General features: G+C 42.8%; 1 protein-coding gene across 9 annotated transcripts in view; it reads right to left on the bottom strand.

Annotated features, from left to right (window-relative positions):
• The window catches only part of Nuak (Nuak family kinase 1), a 53,093-nt gene that overhangs the window by 1,121 nt on the left and 27,483 nt on the right, over positions 1–24,489 (bottom strand). For 2 of the 9 annotated variants that reach the window (XM_070217336.1, XM_070217338.1), the window contains exons 2-14: positions 19,386–19,783; positions 18,510–18,709; positions 18,229–18,446; positions 17,185–17,782; positions 15,117–16,268; positions 13,357–14,106; positions 12,338–12,713; positions 11,617–11,874; positions 11,416–11,544; positions 9,792–9,921; positions 9,578–9,720; positions 8,198–8,316; positions 642–4,617 (exon numbers count right to left, since the gene is read on the bottom strand). In XM_070217336.1, coding sequence (XP_070073437.1) covers positions 642–4,617; positions 8,198–8,316; positions 9,578–9,720; positions 9,792–9,921; positions 11,416–11,544; positions 11,617–11,874; positions 12,338–12,713; positions 13,357–14,106; positions 15,117–16,268; positions 17,185–17,782; positions 18,229–18,446; positions 18,510–18,709; positions 19,386–19,609 — 8,273 coding nt within the window. In that variant the 5' untranslated portion in view covers positions 19,610–19,783. Of the gene's footprint in view, positions 1–641; positions 4,618–4,651; positions 5,936–6,415; positions 7,381–8,007; positions 8,317–9,121; positions 9,179–9,577; positions 9,721–9,791; positions 9,922–11,415; positions 11,545–11,616; positions 11,875–12,337; positions 12,714–13,356; positions 14,107–15,116; positions 16,269–17,184; positions 17,783–18,228; positions 18,447–18,509; positions 18,710–19,385; positions 19,784–20,133; positions 20,273–24,489 lie in introns of those variants that run through there. The other 7 variants (XM_070217344.1, XM_070217337.1, XM_070217340.1 and 4 more) reach the window with 7 other exon arrangements.

Below are 24,489 nucleotides of genomic sequence, written 5' to 3'. Positions count from 1 at the left end.
AGGAGCAGTCATCCAACTCAGTGCTGCCATTACTCAGCTTGAAAAACCGGACAGATAAGCAAAAAAAACAGGGAAAAAATGACAACATTTTGTGAAAAAAGGGACAAAAATAAATGCGCCTCCATTTTTCTGTTTTTACCAATGGGTTATATATTTACTTAATTTAAATGGATTTTATATTAAATTCAATTATGTAATGATCTACTGCGCCCGACTCACAACCTTCTTCGTTTGATCATTTTAACATGGTAAATTGTTGGGCGTATACGTAATAATCTAAAATTATTAAATTAATAAAAGCATTTCATGTAACTACATTGGTAATACAAAATTAAATTAAAAAAAGAAATTTTTAAAATGTTTTCCCGTTTTTTTTTTTGCTACATCTCTTTGATAATTTGTAAAAATAATTATTTTTTTAATGCCGAACTGTAAGAATGTCGGTTAAAAGGCGATTTAGCATTTAAAAACAGGTTTATGCACTTTCGACTAGCAAAAATAACACTCAAAACCTTTTTTTTTAAAAAAGGACAGATTTCGGGATAGGGGATTTTTGAAATTTTTTGTGAATAAAGCCATTAAAAAAAGGACAGATCTTTCCGGAAAAAGGACAAAATGGCAGCACTGATCCAACTACTCACCGTGAAATGCTGGAGGTGTAGTCCCTGACCGGTGTCCTCGCCTCTCTCCGCTGATAGGAAACTCCCTCGCCGCTCCGGCTGCTGCTCGTGGTCGGTGGCTCCAGCAGGGACATGGTGCGATGGTCATAGGCCCGAATCGATCTCCTGCCCAGGGTGGCATATCCCTCCAGGTGGCTGCTCCCCGCTGCACTGCTGCTGCCGCTGGTCGCCGTGGGCAGGCTGCCATTCAGGGTGTACGATGACCTGCGCTTCGGATTGTACGTGTTGTAATAGCCACTGGCAATGGCCCCGTTGCTCGGACTCGAACTGGAGGAGCTCTTGTACCGCATGGGCACCGAACTGTAGTCGCTGGTGGTGGTCGTTTCGTATCGCTTGCTGAGGAACGAGGGCGAGGTATTCCTTATGTCGTTCAAGCTCTTCCTCGGCTTGCTAGTGGCCCCCGCCGACGAGGCGGAATAATCCAGCGGTGAACGGTAGACGGGAGGCTTCAGTTCCGTGCCCACGGGACTCAGTTTCAGCGGCCGGAAGAACTGCTGGGCAATGTCCGGCGAATGGGCTCGCGGTGCTGGCGGTGCATCCATCTCCGTGGCGTGCAGTTTGTGACTGGAGCGCGCCTTCACCGCCGCCTGCTGCTCGCGATAGTAATCCCTCACTGCCGAGGGACCCACTATGCTGCTGGTTCTTCTCGGTTTCTTCTGCTCGTTGAAACGACTGTAGAAGCTGCGCCGCTTGATCCGATCAATCACACTCTCATTCGGATCCGAGCTCTCGGAGCAGCGGGTGGGCGAGGAGAGAGAGGCTCTGGAGAGGCGGGAAACCGTCGGCGAGGGCGTGGCATGCAGCATATAGTTATCCTCCGAGCAGATGGACCAATTGTCAAAGTACAACTCTGGCTCTTCGGTGGGCGAGAGGAAGGTCGAGGTGGAGGCGCAGTCATCCTGGTAGCTCCTCGAATCGGAGGAGTAGTTGGCAATGTTCTCGAAGGAGGGCGTCAGCAGGGGATTATTCCGATTGATCTCGTGGGCCGATGAGGTTCTGTAGCCCGAAGTCTGCGAGCTGCAATTGTTATTCGTATTGGTGGAGTTATTGTTGGTCGCATTCTCCATGGACTGCTGGCTGGAGCTGGCACTCTTGATGGCTCCCGGATAGGGCGGCAAATTCGAGTAGATGGCCAATCCACCGCCGTTTCCATTGAGCAGAGCTGGGTTAGTTTTGGATCCACGGTAACTGCTCCCGCTGGTGGTTGTTGTGGTGGCCGTGGTCACCGAACTGGGAGCTCCGCTGCTCGACGCATTGGCGCTGGCCAGATCCAGCATGAGACCCTTCCGCTTCTCCTTGCTGCTGCTGGTGGCGGTTGGATTGGTCGTATTGCTTGGAGGATTGACCACGTTTTGCCCCTTGTTTTGCCGGCAATCTGGACAGGCCGACTCGCAATTGCAGTTCTCCTCAGCCGCTGGAGCAGCAGCCTTGACCTTAACCACATTCTGATAGATGGGCGATGTGGGTAGCGAAGCATCCAATAGCTTATCCTGCTCCTCTCGCACCTGCCGCTCAATGTTGCTGGTGGATCGGGTGCTCCTGACCCTGCGCTGTTCACTGCTCTCCCTGTCGAAGCGGCGCAGAAAGCCGCCGAACATCTTGTTAACGGCTCCACCCGATTTTCCCTGGCCATCATGCAGCTCCTCCACACTGGCCGCTCTCTTGGGACTCACTCGTCCATTGGGTTGGGACCGGGGCACGGATCTCTCCCTCAGGGAACGCAGCATGGTGTCAAAGCGGGATCGCTTGTCTACTCGTTTGTCCTCCGGGCCTCCCAGTTCCAGGGATTTCTCCGTCTCCAGGAGCTTCTTCTTCTGGTACTTCTCTGGGGAACTGCGTTCCTCGGGAGATCCCTGCTTTTGGGTGCAGGCCAGAGATGCTGCTGTTCCCGCAGAGCCCGCCTTCTTCTCCTTGCTCATCGCGGAGTCGCGCAGCTTCTCAAACTTCTGGCCCAAAGCGTAGAGCAATCCCTTGCTGGGCTTCTTCTCCGGCGACTTTTCCTTGGCCTTGATCACCGGACTGGACTCCTTGGAGCTGTCCACGGGTGAGGTATTTGCAGTGGTGGTTGCGGTTGTGTTCGGCGTGGTTGGAGTCACTGGAGTGGGTGGAACTAGCTTGGATTTCTTGGACACCTTGATGATCTTCTTGATGGTCGTGGGCCGCGAATCGCTGGATGAGGAGCCCGTATCCTTGACGTCTGTAACTGTGGACATTGTTCCCGTAGGCGTGGCCGACAGGGATTTCTCTTCGGAAGTGGACTTGGAACTGGTGGGCGTGGGCATAGCTTCTGCTATTGTGGGTATAGCCACTCCACTGCGGGTTACCTTGCGCAGCTCCTTGGGCGTCGCCAGTTTGGTGGCCGGATAGCTTTTGGGTCTCATCAGGCGACTTTCGCGAGGAGCAGGCTCTTCAGCGGATTCGCTGGTGAGTCCCGCGGGCAGCTTGCTGGGCAGTTTGCTGGGCAATAGGGAAGCACTGGGTTCTGGGATGTCCGTGGAGGATTTGAGGCTCAAGCCAAGATCTTTCATGGGATAGGACTTGGGTCTCTTTAATTTGGTTTCTTTGGGAGCGGAGCTGGCAATATCACTACTTTCCGGCTTGGTCGCCTCATCGGTTTTCTTAACCACCTTCTTGACCTTTCTCACCAAAGTGGTTGTAGACGTGGCTGATATCTTGGTTCCATCCGTCTCAAGTTCCTTGGGTTTCAACTTCTTCACCTTCTTGATCGTGGAGGTCTCCTCGGTTTTCTCCGTTTCCTGGGTCTGTTCATGTTGGGTTCTTGCGGCCGAAAGGAGCTGCAGCTCCTGGAGTATCTTGTCCGCCAGTTCGTGCTTGTCCAATTCCGTTTCCAGTTCGCGAGCCCTCGAAACACTGCGCTGCCTGGCTGATGAGGATTTGACTGGCTCCTGAGCCTGACCATTTGATTCGGCATCTGTGAACAACTCCATGCTCTTGTTGCGCGAGTGCCGCATGGAGGATCTGATGGGTGCCGTTTCTTGAGGCGCCTCCGCCTGCTCCACATTGGGCAAACTGTGCTTGCGACGCCTCAAGTCTTGGCCCTGCTGCTGCTCCTGATCCTGCTGGCGATCTACGGACTTTTCGCGTATCTCCCTCAGCATGCTTTGTGTCTCCCGATCCCGTGGATCATCGAAGAAGTCGGGACGCAGGAAGCGGGAAATTCGACGCTGCGAGGAGCGTCCAATCCTCAGGGATTGCGATCCCTCCGTGGCAGCCACTTGTGGCAATTGCGGCGGCGGCGAAAGGCAACCACTCGGCGGACGTCCCAGTCCGCCGCTGTAACGCTTCTCCGGCGCATCCTTCGCGACTGGAAGCGATGGACTCACATTGCTGGACTTGCTCAGATACGGCGAGTAGTACTTGTACTTCTCGCTAATGTCGCTGGTGTAGGTGCTGCTGCTGCAGAGGGAGGATTTGCCATAGTCATCGCGGCAGACGCTGCTGCTCCTGCTTTTGGTTGTCTGGCTTTCCTGGGCAGGATTCTGGGAACTGGGCGCCTGACTGCGACTGAGGCTTCGCCGGTAAATGGCTGTACTGGCTGCCGTTGTCTTGGGCGCATCTGTCAGGGGTTTGGCCTCCTGCTGCTCCTCCTGGTAGCCCCTTCCGCCGCTCTGGCTGCGTTTGTAGATTTTCGGGGTGGAGGAAGTACTCGGAGCACTGGGAGTCTGAACGCTCAGCGTGCGGGATAATTTGCGTGCTTGAGTAGGAGGCAGTTTGGCCAGCAGTTGCTCCTGAAAACACTTGGGCAATCCCGGCGTTATGCTGGACAAGGTCTCCAGATCCTTTTTGCTCAGGCGCAGCCTCGAGAGATCCAGATCGGCCAGATCCAGGGGCTCCTCACTGGTCGAAGATCCCTTAACCGAATCCTTTTCCACTTGGGCAGGAGCTGAGCTGGGCTTCACCTTGCCCTGATGATGACCTGTGAATAGGTCAAAAATTCCAGGAACAATATAAACATTTGGCATCTTCTGGAAAATTAAATACAAACGTCTAGTGATTGATAAAGTATTCCACTTACTTGCCAAATGAACTGATGGAATTTTTATTATTCAGGATTACTTACATGGTGATTGATTGGTCAACTGCCCCACTTCCTCAGCCCCAGAGATCTGAAAACTTTTCTCGTTTTCGTTTTTGGCAACCAAAAGAATTACTTTCCAGAGACGCAATCAAAGCGGGGAAGCTTCAACTCGAACACTTAACAAACTTGCAGGATGTGAAGGATTACGAGTATCCAAAGGGTTAACAAAAAATCAACAAAACAACTGGGATTAGCTCACGTGCAGGTCTAACGATTAACGGGCAGTAACAAAATGCTGGACAATTTGGATTTCATGTTTTATTTCACTTGGTGTACGTATAAAAATAGTTTCATATAGTTTAGGGTTTTTCAGTTTAGATGTTTAGTTCGCGGTTATCAGTTTTAGTATTAGGCTTTAAGTAAACGTATTGCTTAGTTGGTATGCTTGAAGCTTTTGCGCTAGAGGAATTGCTTGACTGAGGCGAATGTAGAATGAGTTGGGTAAAAATGACTTGAGTACGCGTAACTCTCGTTGAGGTTTAAAATTAATTTTTAAAATCAAAATCACAATAATACAATGTACAATATACATTGTACTCAAGGGAATGCTGTGTTGCTGTTGTTGCCTCAAATAAAAAATACATGACTTTGGAATTTTAAAATATAAAATATAATAATAACATTTAAAAAGCCGAATTCCAGTTAATCCTTGGGGATTCTCACTCAACAAATTTGTAGCATTTAAAAATTTAAAAAAAAATAAAAACAAATATGCAAATTGAATTTTGGCAACATAAAAGATGGAACTCGTTTTTCGGGCAGTCTATGGGAAAAAGGCAGCACCACCCAACCACCCAACCACCAATTTCTTGGCTTTATGGCTTCCTTGGGGGGTTGCTGGTGGTTGAGGTGGTGCTGGTTTTGGCCGGCAGCTGGGTTGCGGTGATTGTGCCCGCGGATTTTATGGCCGGGATGGCTGGCGGCCTGCTCCTGCCGTTGGCGTTGCTACTGCTGCTGTTCGTGGTGGTCGTGGTGGTTATCGTTAGCTGCTTCGGAACCCCGGCAACGGCAACGGCCACCGTTTTGGCCGTCGTCGTGGCGGTGGCGGTGGCAAAATGACCCGGATGCGTTTTGGTGGCGGTACTGAACGGACTCTGGTTAATGGTTATAACATGCTTTGTGGGCGTGGTAGTAGTAGTTAAAGTAGTTAAACCAACTGTAAACGAAAGTAAGTACAAAACGTGTGTAAACGGCCAATAATAAAATCATTAGGTATTCGTAAAACATCAAATCATCGGTTGGTTGATGGCTTGCTGAATCACTCAAATCACTCGAGTAAATCGCTCTAACTACGACTACGGTGGCTTTTGATCATGATTTTATGGGGGGTTAAGATTTATTTCTCTACATTATGGAATGATGATGAACGTAAACAAGTTCGATTAGTAGCTGAGAGAGTTTCAGTTCTGTACATTATCGTATTCAAAGTTTTGGACATTTTTTTCTTGGTGTTGCTCTATCAACTCTGTTTCACATTTAAAAAGAGATTGCCGTTGGGTTCAATATTATGATTCTAATTCAAGTGGTTAAAGATTCATCCAAAAAAAGCCCAGAACTCAGAAATTTGTTTTTGTTTTTTTTAATATATTTTTTTTTTGAATTTTTTGGAAACAATAATTTTTTAGTGCCAAGTTAGTTGGTTGGTTTGGTTGTTTTTTTAGCTGGTTTGCTGGCGGTTTTTTAACAGCGTGGACAGAGTAAACTACATTGAGAAGCTTTGGGTGTGTTGGTTGCTTGGTGCGCATGTATTTGTATTTGCATGTGTGTGGGTGTGCGTGTGAGCTTAGTGGTGTTAAACAAATAAATTTCTTGTACAACACAAATTTTGGTTTAATTTCGTTTACTTATTATTCGCTTTTTGTTTTGCATTTTCGGGGTTTAATTCAGTTTGTAACTAATAAAAAACATCAAAAAGAAGAAAAACTGGGAAACTCAACTTGAAACTTTGTCTTTTGGTTTTTATTTATTGGGTTAGCGCATTAGGAAACTTGTAGTTTGTTTTGTTTGTGGTTGGTGAGGGGATATATATATATTTATAAAAAATATAAATATACGTATTTAAACGAGTTGGTAAAACTAAAACAAATTTAAGGTAGCGGGGCCATTTGCATAAAAAACTGTACAACAATTAAATTGCCAAAGAAAATATCATATCGAACAATTCTTTTGGTTGCGAAAACAAAATCTCAGTGGTCACCACAAATAAAATAACAAAAGGTTTTGTCTTCTTTCGTTTGGATTGTTTTTTTTTCTTTTTTATTGTCATCTATGTTGTTGTTCTCACTGCAAAATGTAGTAAATTTATTAGGTGTTGGTTTCATTCGCTTTAGTTTATTTCACTGTTAACATTAAGTACAATCTTCTCGGGTCGCCATCCACATATTTTCATCATCTCATTTCGAATAACATTTAGGTCAAGGGTTAGGCCTGATTTGGGTTCGCCATAAACGAATATATATATAGATATTTGTATATATCCCTTGAGCGTGTGTCTCTAGATAACTGCGCTGGTATACAGAACTTTGAATACGATTTGATTACACTTCTTATTGACTTAACAAATTCTTGGGGGTTTCTTCATCGCTTTTCTTTGCTAAGTAACTTTATTTTCATCATCATTGCATGAGTGCAGAACAAAAATTTGAAAGGCAAATCATAAATGGGGTAAATAAAAACTAATAAATAAATAGTGCATAAGTTAAGGTAGAAAGTGGGGTGGTTTTCTTCTGTTGAGCAATAAATAAATAGATATTCTGGTTTGTAAGCGTCAGCGGCATTTTGGGTTAATAACAAAAGAGTGGTGCTCTAGGACAGACAGCATTTAGATAGATAGATAGATAGATAGTAGTTATAGATAGTTCACTGGATAGAGAATAGATATAGAGTGAATATTGATTGAGATTGAATTATGCTATTAAGAACTGTGCGCGCACACAAAACAGTAAATCAAATAAATATAGTCTTCAACGGAAATAATGGTTTGTCATTGTTTAAGTATTAATTGGCATTTTCACTTGATAATTACAGTAGACACTTATGATTAATTATTGTGTTTTGGCTATTGTTTTATCTGGTTTTTATGGGACAATATAGGGTTTTAGACTAAGTAGACAAAGTAGTTCTTTCGATCGGTGATCTGTGTTCATTTGTTTGTTTGTTTTTTGTTTAGCAGACATCAAAAACTACTTGAAATAAAACTGTTTTAATTAAGTTTACGATATAGGCATATTGAAAGTGAAGGTATTCTTATTTACGTAGCATACGTTGCAGCGCATTTCTTTCTTTAGTTCTACATTTGTATTGTTCTTTATTCTTTTTTTCTTGTTTTTTTTTGTCTGTGCGGCTTCATCGTCGCTGGCTCCGATTGGCGTGTCTCACTACTGATCTAGGTATTTACTCTTTATTCTGTGATATTCACCTCTTGGCAGCGTGGCCCCCGTGCGCGAGAACATCGATTCCATGTCGCTGCCCAGATCCCGGGACATGCTGTGCCGCCAAGGAGCTCCCAGTCCGCTGCTATTGCTGCTATTCAGGCGGCTGTGAAGGATATTGTAATTGAGATAAGCACAGTGGACGCACGGGTGAGAACAATGCATTAGCGATTTCGATTTCCTTGCGCCGAGGGACTTGCACATTACATACGGGGTGAGCTACATACGGTTGCCAAAACTTACAGGCAGCATTTGGGGGCGTGGCCCAACCACCGACGCAGCCGCTCCGTAATGTTCAAGACCCTCAGCCAGCGCCACCCGCACCTGGAAACAGGAGCAGGAGCAGGAGCAGGTGAAAGACAGCCAGGTATAAGGTATGAGGTATTGGGTATTAGACGATATGGATGGATGAATGGATTGCGGTTTAATTGTGCGATGCGAAAGTGAGTTCTGGGTGGGCTTTAAAGCAGCGCACAGTGAGTTTCAAACCAAATTTAATAGGAATTTAATGGACTCGTTAAAATGATATGCAGCCACAAGCAAGCTTTATGAATATTCAAGTTTTAAAATTCTAAGAAAGTCACAAATACCTTTGAAAGTACTTTCACTATATAACAAATATTTTTTATACCCTTGCAGAGAGTAATATAATTTTAGTAAAAAGTTTGAAGAAATCTGTCCGTATGTAAGTCTGTCCGTCTGTCCGTTTCTAATAGATGAAACTAACCCTTCTTTTTATATTGTATTTTTTTTTAAGATTTATACATATTACTATATAAAAAATGTCAAATTTAGTTCTTTAATCGTTATCAAAACTTCTTTAAATTTGGTTCCAAATCGCACTGTACTCTTAAGCATGGTTGTATAGGCTCTTGAACTGTTTAAAAGTAATTCCGAACCTTAGTACTTACACTTTCTTCTTCTCGACCGTTTCGCTATACGTATAACTAACTTGAGATCTAAGCACACTTTGCGTACAATTAGTTTAAGCATGTTTGGTGAGTTATTTTTTGTTATTTGTTAGATGGTAGGCATGTGGAGGGCAGCATGTAAGAAATGGACAACAAATTTGCAGTTAATGTCGGTGGGTGGATAAAAGCAGACGTCCAATGGTTGAAGCTACAGAGGATGCGAATAGCAAATGGCACCCATCTTTAGCTGAAGCCAGAAGCCGGCTCTTAATCAAATAACTCTCCAGGGAGACAGCCGCTCCAAGGGAATTTAATGAAATTATTAACTAGAGCCAGTGTCGCGACACGTTTGCATAAGCTGACTGACTGACTGACAGGCAGTCCGGGCTAGGATGGCAATCAACTTTTGCTGCGCCACTCCAATCTCCATTCCCTCGCCCTTGAGGGCGCACTCACCTGGCAAAGGGACTGCCCTGGCTCCAGAATGGACTGTGACTTTGGGCCTGCCGCGAAATGTCCGTGAGCAGGCGACTAGAATGGCTGGGGAATCCGACCGTCAGGTCACTGTTGACGTTCAGGCGATTCGTTAGGGCCCGCACCTAAAAATCACCCAAAAGGAACACGACTGTTGAAAGATGGGCCACATTACGGCGAACGGATGACGTCTTACCCGCTGCAGCAAAGTCGAAAACAGATTCTCCGCCGTGAGTATCTCAAAGCCATCGTCATCGTCATCGTCCTCCTCGTTGGAGCTTTGCGAATCGTTGTCTTGACTAATTTTCTTGACAGGTCTTGAGCTTCTGCGGGTGCGTCAAATGGAAAAAAGAAGATATATGCATGATGATGAGAATAACCGAATCAAACGGCAGTCAAGGAGGTCGGGGAGCAGGAAACTGTGCAAGCCAGATTCAATTTAGCAATCCAGTTACTTATTCATGAACTACACTCAAAGGAAGTAGTAAGATAAAAGACCAAAATGACTTTAAAGTTCGTCAAATGTACCTTTTATCTTGTATATCTTGTATCTTTTAGTACTTGAAAATTATCGATATTTTCGATATTTTTAAGGAAAAACACGTAATAAATATCGATAGAAAAACTGTCGACACTTTTTAAAGCTCTATTATGTTCTAACTTTATGAAGAAATTAAATTCAAATAAATTCTATTAAAATAATAATTAAATAAATATTTGTCAGGATTATTCTTCATTAAATTCTAGCACGTATTTAATCATCATTTAATTAAATTTGTAGACTATTAGTGATTTATTCGACCTATGTTTACTATTGAGTAGGGGAGAGTGGGGGAATTTCGTCAGCATTTTTTCAAAGCTATTTTTTGTCCATCTTGAGACACGTTATCATATTTCTATTTTTATTGTTGAATGCGGTTAGCACCAAGCTTTAAAATGTGACATTTCCCTATTTTTTTAATTAGCTTGGTGATTTATAAAAAAATAAAATGTAAAACCAATATACTGGGGCAATCTCACCACACAGGGGGGTAAAATCACCACACAACTGGGGAAATTTCGTCACCTGAAAAATGTAGGGAGTTTAACGCCTGAAAATATGCTACACTGATCAAGCGTACCATTTTTGTTGACGTCCTATATTTGTTGCTGCTGCTGGTAGTCTGTTCGTTAGCCAGCTCGTCAAATATAAAAATATGTATTTAAAATAGGTGCGAATTTACCCTTAGCGTAGGGTGGCGAAATTTCCCCAGACCGTACTTTTTTAGAAATAATTATTTTTTTTGCGAAATTAGGCGCGAAGTTAAAAATCACTGACGCAGAAATGCACATTATAGCACTGTGTATTATATAAAAAATCGTGTGTCTTATTCCTTTTGAATTGTGGCATACAGAAAAAATTTCGTCGAGAACTAAATGTAGCTTTTGAACTGTTAAAACACATTTAATATTATAGCTTAATTATCTTGGCCTTCTGTGCAAAACAAATGCATTGGTTGTGTCTGGCCTTCTTGAAGGACTAAAACAAAAAAATTATATATTTTTACGACTTATGGATTCCGAGATATTGCAGGTGACGAAATTGCCCCTGTGACGAAATTCCCCCACTCTCCCCTACTTTATCGGACTCAAGGTCATTTTAGTTGGTTATAAATAACTCAACAGTTTCTAGCATTTCAACACACTTTAATGAACTATTTTTGTAGGATGAGAGAAAATACTTGATTTTCTAATTCTTATGCACTTTCTTTGAGTGCAGGAGAGAGAAAAACCTTTTGGGCTAAGGATAGGGATAAGCGGAAGTTAGGATGTGGGCAAACCTGAGTCGGTGCGGGGTGAAGCGGGCCTCGTCCTCGGCTCCTCCGCTGACGCCATCCCGGGTAATCGAAGTGGTGCGCATCTTCTGGAATGGCGAGCCCTCATCGAAGCCCGCCTCGCTTAACAGTGAGCTGCATACGAAATCGAATTCAGTAAACTGCACAGGAGAAGCAATGGGAATTTTTTTAAAGCTTAAACTTTACCCAATGCGACGCGATGGACGCAGGCGGGTGAACGTGGACCGACTGCTGGTGGTGTGGCTCGATTCCGATGGCTCCACGCTGCGTTCCCGGGGCGTGATGAAGCCGCCTCCCTCGACGGCAATCGGGATGATAAACTCCCGCGGACTCTTCTTGATGGGCTGCGAGGTGCTCGTGATGGTGGCCTGCGACATATTCGTGGCCGTGGTGGTCGCATCCGACTCGGATTCCACCGTCGACTGCCGTGACAGCGAGCCGGAACTGCAAGAGGTCATGAAACAGGCGAAATCCATCATAAGCTTACACAGGAAATTAAGTTGGTTTTTTGTATCTAACTTGTATCTACATGGCGTATTTTAAATGATTTACTCTTTTATATTGATTGGTTTAAATTAAATATTCATGAACTAGAAAAGCAAAACAAAGGCCAATCGAAAACCCTTTAAAATGGATTAATAAAATATTATTTAATTTAAATTATTTGTTTTGTTAGCCTGTTGGTTATGCATTTTCCCTGTTTATTCAACTATTTATTATTTAATAGTGGTTTCGTTTAAGGCAATATAAAAGAGGAATCAAAAGAAACCTGATAACCTGTACCCTCCAATTTGAGTTTCATTCAACCAATTATATTGAATTTTCTTCGCGCGGACGAAAAGAAAAATCGAGGCAATAAATTGGCGAATTATACACCCCTGGGAAAGTTCCCATCCGGTGTACTCACCGCGTGGTTGTGTTGGAGCCGGTGCGTCCGTAGGCGTGCTGCGTGGGCGGTCGCTGGATGGTGATGACATGCTCCTTGGGCTCCAAACTGGTGGCCCTCGCCTGCACCGTCGTCTTGATGGGACTGTAGGGGATGGGGCCCTCGCGGGGCGGGGCACTGCGCAGATCGGCGACCGGATGCTGCATCTCCGTGCTGAAGCGCATCGCCGGCTGGGGAGGAGCTCCCTGTTCCGGGATGCGAGGCTTGATGTCCAGCTGCACCTCCGCCTTGGCGTTAATCTTGCGACGCGGCAGGGTGGCCGATTTGAGGGTAATCGAGGCAGTCGATGTCTTGACCGCTCCGGGTGGAGTTGGAGGTCCTTCGATGCCCGGCGAGGCTGTAGATTAAAGAGTACAATAATTACTTTGAGTTAATCCTTTTTTTGGGAAAGTGTACATTGTAAAAAGGTGCAAGAGGAACAAGTAAGCAATTAAAGCATAAGTAACACAGTAAGAGAACACAAATAGAGTAACTTTGAGGCCAAAGGAGTGCAGTTTCGAGGGTTAAGGCGCGCCTGTGTTTTTTTTAGGGGTGGGGTTATGCCGAGACTACTACTTGAAAAAGTCAGAAAAACAACAACGAGCACGAACAACAATAACAACAAGAACTGCAACAGCAGCAGCAGCAACATCAACAACAACGAGAACGAGAACAACAACCACACATCGAGAACAACGAGAAGGGAAAGCCAAAGATTTGGGGTTTTCGGGAAAAGGAAAGCCAGGATATTATGATACTGATTAACCTTGGACTCCTCCAAAGGCCATTCAGTGTTCATATAGCAAAAGGGAGCGGAAAGAATAACAAATAATCGAGGAACGCAACAGGAAACGGAAACGGATCGAGTGGATTGCTTCGGTTTTTGGTTTTTGTTTTTTTGCAGGCACACATAGCACAAAGCACATGTTTCTTTTTTGTTTTCGGTTTCGGATACGATTGGTTTTTTTTTTTTGGTTTTTGGAGCCGCTGCCAAGACTTACATTTCAGCCACATAGCCGCAGGCAAGGCACATGTAGCACTGGCATTGGTATTGAGTGTGTCTTGAGCTTGATTATGATTGAATGGTCTCGTGCGCGAATTGACATTGTATTTGAGATTAGGCATCGTGTTGCAGTTGCCTATGTTGCTGTTGCTGCTGTTGCCTCTATTGTTGCTGCTGCTGGTACCGCTGTTGCTGCTGTTGTTGCTGCTTCCGTAGGTGGCTGCTGTTTGGGCGAGGGCATGGCTGGCGGCATATTGTGGCGATGGAGGCGGTGTGAATAGAGCACTCGGCTTCTGATCCTCCTGACAGCGCTGCTGATATTGCTGCTGCAGCATCTTGAACGGACTACTCGCACTCGGCGGCGGTTGGAAAATGCTTGCCGTGCTGTAGGAGGCCTGCGGTTGCCAGGTGGCCGGTCTTCTGGTTAAGGAATTGCTATTTGGACTGGCCAATCCACCGCCGAAAATCCTCTGCTGTATCGTTTGCTTGGCCGCAGCCAAAGCATTGGGTGATATCAGCACCGGCGGTGCCGTCTGGGGTTCCATAATCGGTGGCGATGTTGCCGCTGCCGCTGTTCCCGGCGATATTGCTCCTGAATAGCCCATAAAATTGATGCCACTCTGTGCTCGCTTGGGTGCACTGTTAACAGACGAACCACCACCACCAACACCACCACCCACCATGTCATTCCCATAGCCATTGCCGTTGCCGTTGCCGATGCCATAAAACGGTGTTGGCCTGCGTATCACTAAAATTAAGATGATGAGTCAATGAATATGATGAGCGTGTATGGAAGATGGGGTGGGTCGATCACATGGAATTTTAGGCAAAGTTCCTTCAAAATCTCAAAAGTACTTTTATAAAATAAAATATCTAATTATATTGCAATTTTCTAAAAACAAAGTTTATAATTTACAAAGAAAGAGCCGTATTAATTTATATTCGTACTTTTGAATTGTGATTTCTCAGTATTTAGAGAACCAGAAATACTACTAGTTTGATATTTAAGTCCTTACGAATCGAACCACCTCATCGATGAGGTAGACAGCACAAGAGGGAGCGATAGACAAAAGACAGGTGAGTTTGAAAATGATGATGATGATGTCGATGATGAGTGTATTTTTTGCTTGAGGATTTCATTCTTTATTTCTTTTTTTTTTTTATTGGCTTTGTGGATTGGCCAAGCGAAAATGCGAAATTGGAAAGGAGGATTCGCTCGGTTTTTGTTGGTTCTTCAGATGAAGTTCGGTGAGTGTGAGCAGGAGATTATATTCCAAAAGCCAAATATAATCCATGCAGCACTCGGCTTGCAAAACGTTCACATACACATTGAAAATGGAAAGGAATTAAATATATATGCCAAAGTAAAGATAGAAAACAAGACGATGGCACCGGGTTTTGCCAAGTACAAGTCAAAAGTTATTTGAATAGAGGGGGAGAAAATAAAGAAAAGTGTTTTGAAAGTTCGAATCAATTAAGTTTGTGGGGGTATTAGAAAGTTCTCAGTTTCTACTTTATCAATATTTTATTTAAGATATTTTTCTGAATTTATATATCGTCTTTAATATGTTTGGAAATGGATATAGATACTTGATAACTTGACTTGTACCCTGATGCAAAACCTGATACCATTTACTAGTGCTAAGTAATGCTAGTAGTCAACTTGAAAGCGCTGCGTGGTTTAGCTTAACTTAGGTACGGATATCATAGTCTCTATAAGGGGTAGAATCTTAGGATCTGCATGCAAAGATCACTCACCTGGCTGGATGGCATTTCCGATGATGGCGCGGGCGTTCTTCAACTTACGCTCGCGCTCCTGCAAAGTTGCTGGCTCACTGACTCCAATTGTCTCCGTTTGGGCACACAGCTGGTCCACCTCCTTGCTGGATTCGTTTTGAGCCTGCAGCAGCAGGGCAATGGAGTTCTCCATGGAGCGACGGGCCTCGTCCAGCGAAATGGAGGCCACCGAGTTTTTGGAATCGCTGGCCTCCAGGGATTGCGAGGCCACCACTGGCGATGGCGGCGGAGTGCTCAAAGCTTCGGCTTCCTGGGCCGCCGCTGCTGCTGCTGCCACCTGCTCCTGGGCCCTCAGTTCACCCGGAGTGGGTCCTTCTACGGTCGGAGGATTGGTGGCCTTCTTCTCGAACTCCTTCTTGAAACTGCCCACACTGACGCCGGGTATGCTGAGTTTCTTGGGTTTCTCTGGAGGAGTTACTCCTGCTGCTGTGGCCACTGGCGGCGGTGGTTGGAACTTCTCGGCCGTCTCCAGAATGCGCGATTTCCGACGCTCCGAATTAAATTTGTTCAGTGTGGTCTCATCCTGCAGGCTGCACTTGCGCACGAAGGGCGGAGCAGCAGCCACGGGCGCCACCGCCTTGGAGGCACTCTCATTGATGGCATTCACCAGATCGGCGGTCTTGTGCTTGTTCACAAACTTCTTGATCACCTTGGTGGCGTCCTTCTCCTCGGGCGTCTCCGCCACAGCATCCAGTTTGCCCCGGGTGGCCTGGCGAGCAACAGGTGTGCAGGGTGCAGGTGGTGCAGCTGCCACGGGAGTGGTGGAAGAATTTCCCATCAACTGCTCGCAGAGATCGCCCACCATTTGCATGTCTTTCTGGGAGTAACTGGGCGCTGGTGCCGGGACCTCCTCTGGTATATTGGCAATCGTTTCCGCCTCCATGAGCGTCGCTTGGGGTTCGATGATGGTCGGTGGTGGGGCCTCAGTCAGCGGCGCACCATCCTTGCTGATCACAAACGAGCTATTGGCCGGCTTCTCCTTCTTCTTGGCGGTGGTTCCGGCTGCATTCTCCGTGGAAACAGTGGGCTGCAGCTTCCTCTTCGTTTGCACCGGACTCTGGGCGGGCGTAATGGTCCTGGTGGGTGAGGGCATCAGGGCGGCTTCTCCTCCAGCTGGAAAACATTCACCAAGCAGACAGAGAGAGAGAGAGAGAGAAAGGGTGGCGTGGTTTAATGAGTTTGGTTAAATGACTTTAGTTTCAAGTTGTTTAGTACACTCGCAAGTGATGGGGTTATGTGGTTGGGATTTGGTTCCGGGAGCAGGATCAGTTAGTGGGTAGGTCGGTGGTGTTCGGTTGGTGTCGGTGTGTGTTGGGCAGCCAGTTAGTCTCCATTTATATACACAATAGGGTGGGGCGATTTGCTGGACTAATATCTGAACGGGAGAGTAATCTATGAACTCAGCTAAGCAATATTGTGGTGGAAATTTAAAAACATTATTATAACATTTTTATTTACAAGAATTAAAATACCATAACAAGTTTTAGGTCAAAATACTACACCCAAAAAAAAAAATTAAAAGTGTTAGCACTCTACACGTTGTATTAAAAATATACTAGGGGCCGTTTTCTCGTCCGCCTGTTAAATTTAAAGTAGGGTTAAAACTCTGATTTCCCATACGATTTCATGGTTTTAACCCTGCTTTAAATTTAACAAACGGACGAAAAAACGGCCCAAGATGTATTATAAAAAATTTGTATTGACCTAATACTAAATAATACAAATTCTATACTCAGTAGTATTAATTTCATATGAAATATTACAAACTTAATATTTTGAAGTTTCATTTCGTTTCTATGACTATTTTTTTTGGATGTAGGTAAAAGCTAACAGAAATAGTTTTAAGCATTGCGTATCATTTTTCATAGATTACATAGATTTTACGATAATATTATGTCCGCACAAATCGACCCATCCTATTCCACAAGTTTCTCAGCGCGGGTTGCTGCACGGGAACCACTATCTCACACACTGGGGACCACTCAAGCGATTTCAGAAGCGACAAGCAGGAAGATGGAATTCCACTTACCGGCCACCATGTCCAGAATGCGGCGCTCCGCCTCCGTGTTCGGTGGTCCCATGTCGCGGATCGAGCCCACCGAATGGGAGCGGGGAACGCGTTCATTGGCCGCCGCCTTGGCTGCAGCTGCTCCCTCAGCCGACGGCACCACCAGCTGATCCGCCGTAATTGTGGCTGGCGTGAGTGACAGCAGGACATCCAAACGCACTGGCGTCTGATTGGCCAGATCCTCGGCCAGGTCCAGGCAGGACACATTGTCGTTCTCGTTCACCCACCAGTGCGAGCAGATCTGCTCGATGCTGGCCCGCTTCCGCGGACACACGGTCAGCATGTCCCGGATCAGGGTGGAGGCCCGCGAAGGCTTCCTCGGCTCATAGTAGTCGCCCTGGCTGATCTGCTTCACCAGCCGCTTGAAGTTGGACCCATCGAAGGGCATGGAGCCGTAGACCAGCGTGTAGAGCAGCACGCCCAGCGACCAGCAGTCCACCTCGGGTCCCTGGTACGGAGTTCCCTCCACGATTTCTGGCGAGGCGTAGAGTGGGGAGCCGCAGAAGGTGCCCAGCAGGCGCTGGTCGTCGAACACATTCGACAAACCGAAATCGGCAATCTGAAAAAGTAAGAATTTTTAAATATTTTAAATGTAAATATATAGTTATTGAAGAGCAGTTATTTACTTGCATAAAGATTAAATAATTTATTGTATTATATAAATCTTAATGCAGAGCTTATAAAGTTTAGATCATGATAGTTCTTTCAGAAACACAACAAATTAAAGTTATTTATAATTTAACTATATATATTTCTATTTCGAATCATTTTAAAATCTTGTGCTTACCTTCGCATTGCCCCTCAATTTTTAAATATTGTTAATAAATATATAGTTATTGAAGAGCAATTATTTAAATTAAATTTCTTTAGTAGAGATTAAATACTTTACTATACTATTAATATTAAGCTATTCTATTCAAATTAATGTTACTTACAATATTGTTATTGTTTATATTGTTATTTATTATATTCTCATCTAAAATCACTTTAAAATCCTTTGCTTACCTTCGCATTGCCCTTCTCGTCCAGCAGGATGTTCTCCAGTTTGAGATCGCGATGGCAAATCTTGTGCTTGTGACAGTAGTAGACGGCGGTGGCCACCTGGCGGAAGATTCGGCGCGCCTCCTCCTCGGTGAGAACCTTCCTTTCAGACAGATAGTCGTAGAGCTCGCCGCCAGCGGCAAACTCCATAACAAGCACCATTTTCTCACGGTTCTCGAATACTGAAACCATGTACAGAGTTAAATGCCTGTTTATTTGCCTTTTATTGTAACCAGAATAATTACCTTCGTAGATGTGGATGATGTTTGGATGATGCACTGAGCTCATGATCTGCACCTCGCGCCGGATGCGCACTAAATCAGCCTCGGCCTCGATTTTGCACTTCTTGATAGTTTTAATGGCCACCTCTTGGCCGGTTTCCTTATTAATACCTAATTGCACCTTGCCGTAGGTGCCTTGTCCTAGTTTCTTAATAATATCAAATCTGCAAGGAATAAGAAACAGGAATGTTATTACATTTATGACTACATTTAAATAGATTTAAAAGTTTATTTCAACCTAAGCATATTAAGCTTCAACTATCCTAGATTATCAAATATCCTCACTCAGCCAAATTAGTGCGAGAGATGGAAATAAGCAAACAGCAAAACAAGCAGTCGCTTGAAAGTGGCACCATCTATCGGAAAATGCTCAAAACTTTTTAATTTTCTTGTAAATTTCCATTGGTATTAATAAGAACCTTTTACTCTACGAGCAAAGGGTATTAATATTCTGAAGAAGAAATGAGGTACGTAATTTGAACATTTTTAATATTTAATTTATTTAAATTTTAAAGTCGAAACATTTTACGCTAATGTTGTCCATCAATTTACAAAGAAACCAAGCCTAAACTTGGGACAATTTATTAATTTATAAAAATTTTACAGAATCATAAATTAAACATTTTGTGAAAAATAATCATTTGTAACCTATTAAATTGTAAATTAAATGATAATTGTTAAAGGCTAAAATAGACATAGCTACAAACAAATAGGTAAGCAATATTTATATTTCAAATTATATTTCAAGTTGCACTCAACATTTAATCATAAAACCCCATTGCCAATTACCTTAGTTGGGTTTTAGAAATATTGATTTGAATTTACACAAGGACCACTCACCTTTGTCGCAGCTTCTTGCGGTGATTGTTCATTTTGACGTCGCCCGTATTGGCGATGCCGCTCATGATATTGTCTATTTGATCCTGCGGTATCCCAGAGGGATGCGCCAGACTGTTCCCGGTTGCATCGAGGCCCGTTGGAGCAGCTGACTGTGCTGCTGATGTGGCGCCCGCTCCTCCCGCCGCTCCATTGGGCGCCGCTCCATCGGGTTTGCTTATCACCATGTCTGTGGATGTGGATGTGGGTGGTTATGTGGGCGTGGAGGACTCAGATCTGGCTGTGATTGCGGTGGATGTAGCTGCTACTGTTCTCAAGGCTGGATCTGGGACTGAGGCTGAGGCTGGAGATGGGGCTGGGTCTGATGGCGAGGCTGCTCCACTGACAGCCGATGCAAATTACTGCAAGAGAAGGAGAAAGGATGGGGAATCCGTTAGCAAACTGAACCAAACTCTCGGACAGCACTCATCCATCAAACGTTCAATCAAATGGGCAATCAATTAATTATCCACGAGGCGAGTGGGTGGAACAGTGAAGTGAAGTGAAGGCAATCGCTCTCGGGGATTGACGTGTGTATGGAAAAATCTGGCAAAGAGTTGCTGGTAACTGTGACTGCACTTCGCCCTTCCTCCTGACTGGCCAAAAAATAGAAAGTAGGAGAAGAGCAGCCAAAAATCTACACTCGACCCAGTTTTTAATTATGCCCAAGCAAGGCTGCTGGGAAGCATTTACTTTGGGCCATCATATTTACCGCGCAGTGTCATAAAGATTTTATTTGTTTAAAAATGTTCTTAGCAATATTTTATCAAAATATATACACATTTTTCAGGGCTTGCTTTTGATGAGGTGCCAAAAGATGTCAAAAGCATCAGAAATGTCTTCTCTTGTCAAAGAAAGCAGTTTTGCAGATGAATTGTTGCTTCCATTTTTGACTTACTGTCAATGTATTTATAAATAAACTAAAGCTAAAAGGAATTAAAATAAAAAAAAACTCTTATTTTAAGAGATTTGTTTGTTTAAAGGAAATATTTGAGAACCAAGAATGTAAAATAGAAATGCAATATAGAAAATAATTATTTTAATGTTTGAAAATAAATATGGAACATTTCTTTCGATGTTCAAAGGTACAGATATACGCTTTTTAATTTCAATTATTAAATTATACACTCAAAATAAAATTGACCCTAAACTTTGAAAATCACCATTCAAATGTATCTTTTTCTAAATACAAGAAATTTTTTATAAGCTCAATGAAACTTTTTCTAAAATCAAGAAAGCGTTTATTAATTGTTTGAAATGGTTCTCATAAACTAGAATCGCCCTAAATAAAAAAAAAATAGAAAGGCTAAATAAAATAATAAAATATTTAGACAACACCTTTTCTAAATATGATTACCCTAACCCTAAAATGAAGCTAAACCTAAAAAAGAGAAATGTTTTCTAAAAAGTAGAAAGTTTTTTTAAAAAATAGAAACTTTATTTTTAAATGTAGACATAATTTAAAGTATTTTTATTTCTTTGTTATTTATTCAAAGCTCCACAATATTTTAAATTGTTTAAGTTCCCTGCTTACAGAATGCTCTATTCTAGCGACCCACATCTATCTGGCTGGCTCTGCTTAAAGGTCCGCCAAGTGTCTGGCTTAAAGTGGTCACTTGTAAAGCCACCGCTCCGCCAACTCATCGCTCCGCCTCCGTTTCTGCTATTGTGTTGTCTGAATGTGGATTGCGATGCTATTAGAGAACTAATCTATCAGCATTGTGGAGCAGTTGCAGCACTGCAACTATGAGGACTTGCCCGTCTCTTAAGCTGCAGCGTTTTGTCTCTGACAGTTATGACCGCACGACCGCCAGGGCAGGCCAGCAAGCCAGCAAGCCAAGAATAAGGGAAAGACCTAGTAAATATGGTAGCATTAGAATGGAACAGAAGGGGGCGACAGAGATACGGATACGTAACGGACAGATAGAAGCCACTCTAGGGTCTCCCCTTTGGCTGGCAACGTTCCAATTATAAATGTGCACTTGATGGCTAGTAAATTAAAGTGTAACCACAACAGAAACCCAGGCAGCCGTGGGCCATCTGCGGAGTTGGGCACGAGCCACCACCATCGCCGAGCACCGACAATCGACAATAACAATGCCCGGCTGCAATTGTATCTTTAAGATACGATTACACAGATGCATAACAAATGTGCGAGGCACGCGTGCAGCTCCTCCTCCCCCTCCAGCGCTTCACACACATAAATAAGTTAATCTTTACACGCAATTATATTACCAGCCCCCTTTACAGAGAAAGAAAAAAATATCAATTGAAAGGAATGGTTCTGGTGTACGTAAATCATTGTACTCTGCTAGCTTAAATTTCTATCCAAATGATTACATTTTAATAATTCATAACTTAAGAAAGCTTTTAGACAAAATCGAAACAAATAAATACACAAATCAACATTGTGAAGCTTTAAGATTTTTTAAATTTGTATCATCAATCCAAAGTGAATTTAACTGCATTTATTTTGGATTTAGTTTTTAATACATTACTTTAGATTTTTAACGAGAAAGGAAACGTTACGGGAAAATAAGAAATTTACTAAATTTATAAGCCCATTTCCTTTGAAAATCCCCAGAAAATCGTAAAATACTGTTTTTTTATCGATGTATCTAGAAAATATTATTATAATAAGTTCCTAGAAACAACAGGTATCCAAACAGAATTTTTTCTCGGTGCAAAAGAAAGAGAGTGAGAGATAGAGAGGTGCTCTGATTCTTTTTTTGATTTTATATATCTTAAGCATCTGCTTGGTAGAAGCCAAAGCCAAAGCCAAATCCAAAATCAAAATCAGGGCAACGAACAGTTTTCAAAGTGCGCTGAACTCGGCGTTCGCCGTTTGCCGTTTGCCCGATGCCTTCAATTTCGCATCTGCAAGATACAATAACATTGCGAGGCGTCCAGTCTTTGCTATTTATTTATTTTCTTTGCCCTCCCTATTTTTTGGCACTCAGACAGCACATGTCATTGAGCAGCTAGCGAAACAACTAACTATGCGAATCTCGATGAGGATGAAGATGGGGATGAGAATGGCACCCGGCAGAGATAAACACGAGCGAAGACGGCGGCCACGCCCCCCATCCGCCATGCCGCCCCCTCCCTTTTCCTTGACAGTCAGAAGTTGTTGAAATATCTGCGCTTGCTTTTCCGTCAGTTTGGAATTTCTTGCATCGCTGTCGTTTACGTAAAGGGAAAATATTTTCTTCTATTTTTTTTTCTTTAGTTCGCTTTCATTCTTTTTATTTTTTTTGTTTTTGCACCGCTGCTGTTTTCGACAGGAACAGCAACAATAAATTCCATCCAGATAGGCAATGTAAATATGCAAATGAGAATGTTTTTCTGGGTCAAGTCAAGTGCGACATTTTGGCCAAGTTATTTCAGTGACTGTCTCAAATATTTGAATTTTCCTCGGTCCGCTTGAATTCCATGCGAACGATCCCGATCCATCCAGCCAAGCGGTAAATTCCTCATATAATCGAGAATAAGAATAGCATAAATTAATCAACGGCCATAAACCGATGATAAAAATCGTGTTGTGCAGAGAAATGAAATGAATTCAATGGCATAATTGAATTTCAGCTTCAATGTCATTCGGTGGGAGGAAGTGGGTAGTGGTGAAAAAAAAGGAAAAACAAGTGACAAGAGCGCAGCAACAAAGGGCAAACATATCGAAATATACGGCCAGGGAAAATGACAAATTATTTGTGTTTTAAGAGAATTCCACTCGGACAAGCAAAATTGATATTCAAATGCGAGTAAATCAATTTCAATGCGATTGTCTGCAAAATTAAATGAATTTCCCTGTTGATAAAATAACATTTTGCTGATGGGCCTTAATTGAATAATTGTAATGACATATTCTAGGTGGAACGATGAGGCTCAAGGGTCTCCACTTTATGCAATTGATTGAAAAATATTAAATTTAATTAAATTTAAAATTGAAGCTCACATCGGTTCATTGAGTAGAGTGTTCAAACAAAGGCCATTAATTAAACAACAAAAAATTAATCAGTTAAAAGCATGAATATTAATTATATTGCTTTGTCATTACTGAACTCTTTAGAAAATTGAAGGAAAATAAAGTGAAACAAAATTCAGATAATAACCAAATATTGTATTCAAAATCTAAATCAGAAAATCATACACTAAATATTATGAAACATATAAACATCGGCCAAATATATATACTTTTGTGTATATAAAACATGTATGAAAGCGCCAATGGAATGCCAAGTATTTTGACAAAGTAAAATCAAGAGAATATAGAAATCATTGTAGTCTGTTAACCTCTCTTCTTATATCAAACCAATTACATTAATTTATTGTATTAGAATCAACATCTTCACTGCCAAAACAAATTTTCGTCTGTGCAGCTCGGGTAATTAAAAGAAAACAAACCGAAAATACAAAGAGAATACGAATTTATGTTGTCTGAAATCTAATAAATAATACACAAATATATGTAGATAAAACATATACAGCTGTGAAAAAAATAATAGCACCACTAACCCAAAAAAATTTTAACTAGTAACCCTACTCACATTTTTTAACATTTTTAACTTTTCAAAACGGGTTTTAAATAGTAAGACTAAACATAATTTGAATATGAAAAAAAATGTTAGCTTTATAAAAGGTTTCTGGACTTATTTAAGAAAATCTATGCAAAACTGGAAAAACGTACGAAAAAAATAATAGCACCACTTCTCTAAAAATAGAATAAAAGGTAGAAAAATGACAAATGGGTAACTTAATCTTTAGTTGGCGGTAGCTAACAAGTAAATCTAAGTTTAATGTGTAAATATCTTTTGCGATTTTTGGATATAATGACTTACTATCGATTAAACAAGTCAGGACCCTACCTATAAAGGAATTGGGGCCCAAAAGTCATGATATATTTTCAAATTTTGTTCGGAAATGATTTAAGACGTTTTAGATTAACTGTATAAACTGTCTTTAAAAAAAAAACTCGAAGATTTTTGGTTGTGTTATGGTCAAGCGAGTACACAAGTCACTGTATATTGCTGACTGAGTACTTTCGAACTCTTTCTTTGCTATCCTGACC

Source organism: Drosophila takahashii, chromosome 3R (genome assembly GCF_030179915.1).
Source record: "Drosophila takahashii strain IR98-3 E-12201 chromosome 3R, DtakHiC1v2, whole genome shotgun sequence".
In the NCBI taxonomy this organism is placed as follows: Eukaryota; Metazoa; Arthropoda; class Insecta; order Diptera; family Drosophilidae; genus Drosophila; species Drosophila takahashii.
Note: the sequence above shows the minus strand (reverse complement) of the source record. Positions and strands in the feature narration are given on the sequence as shown.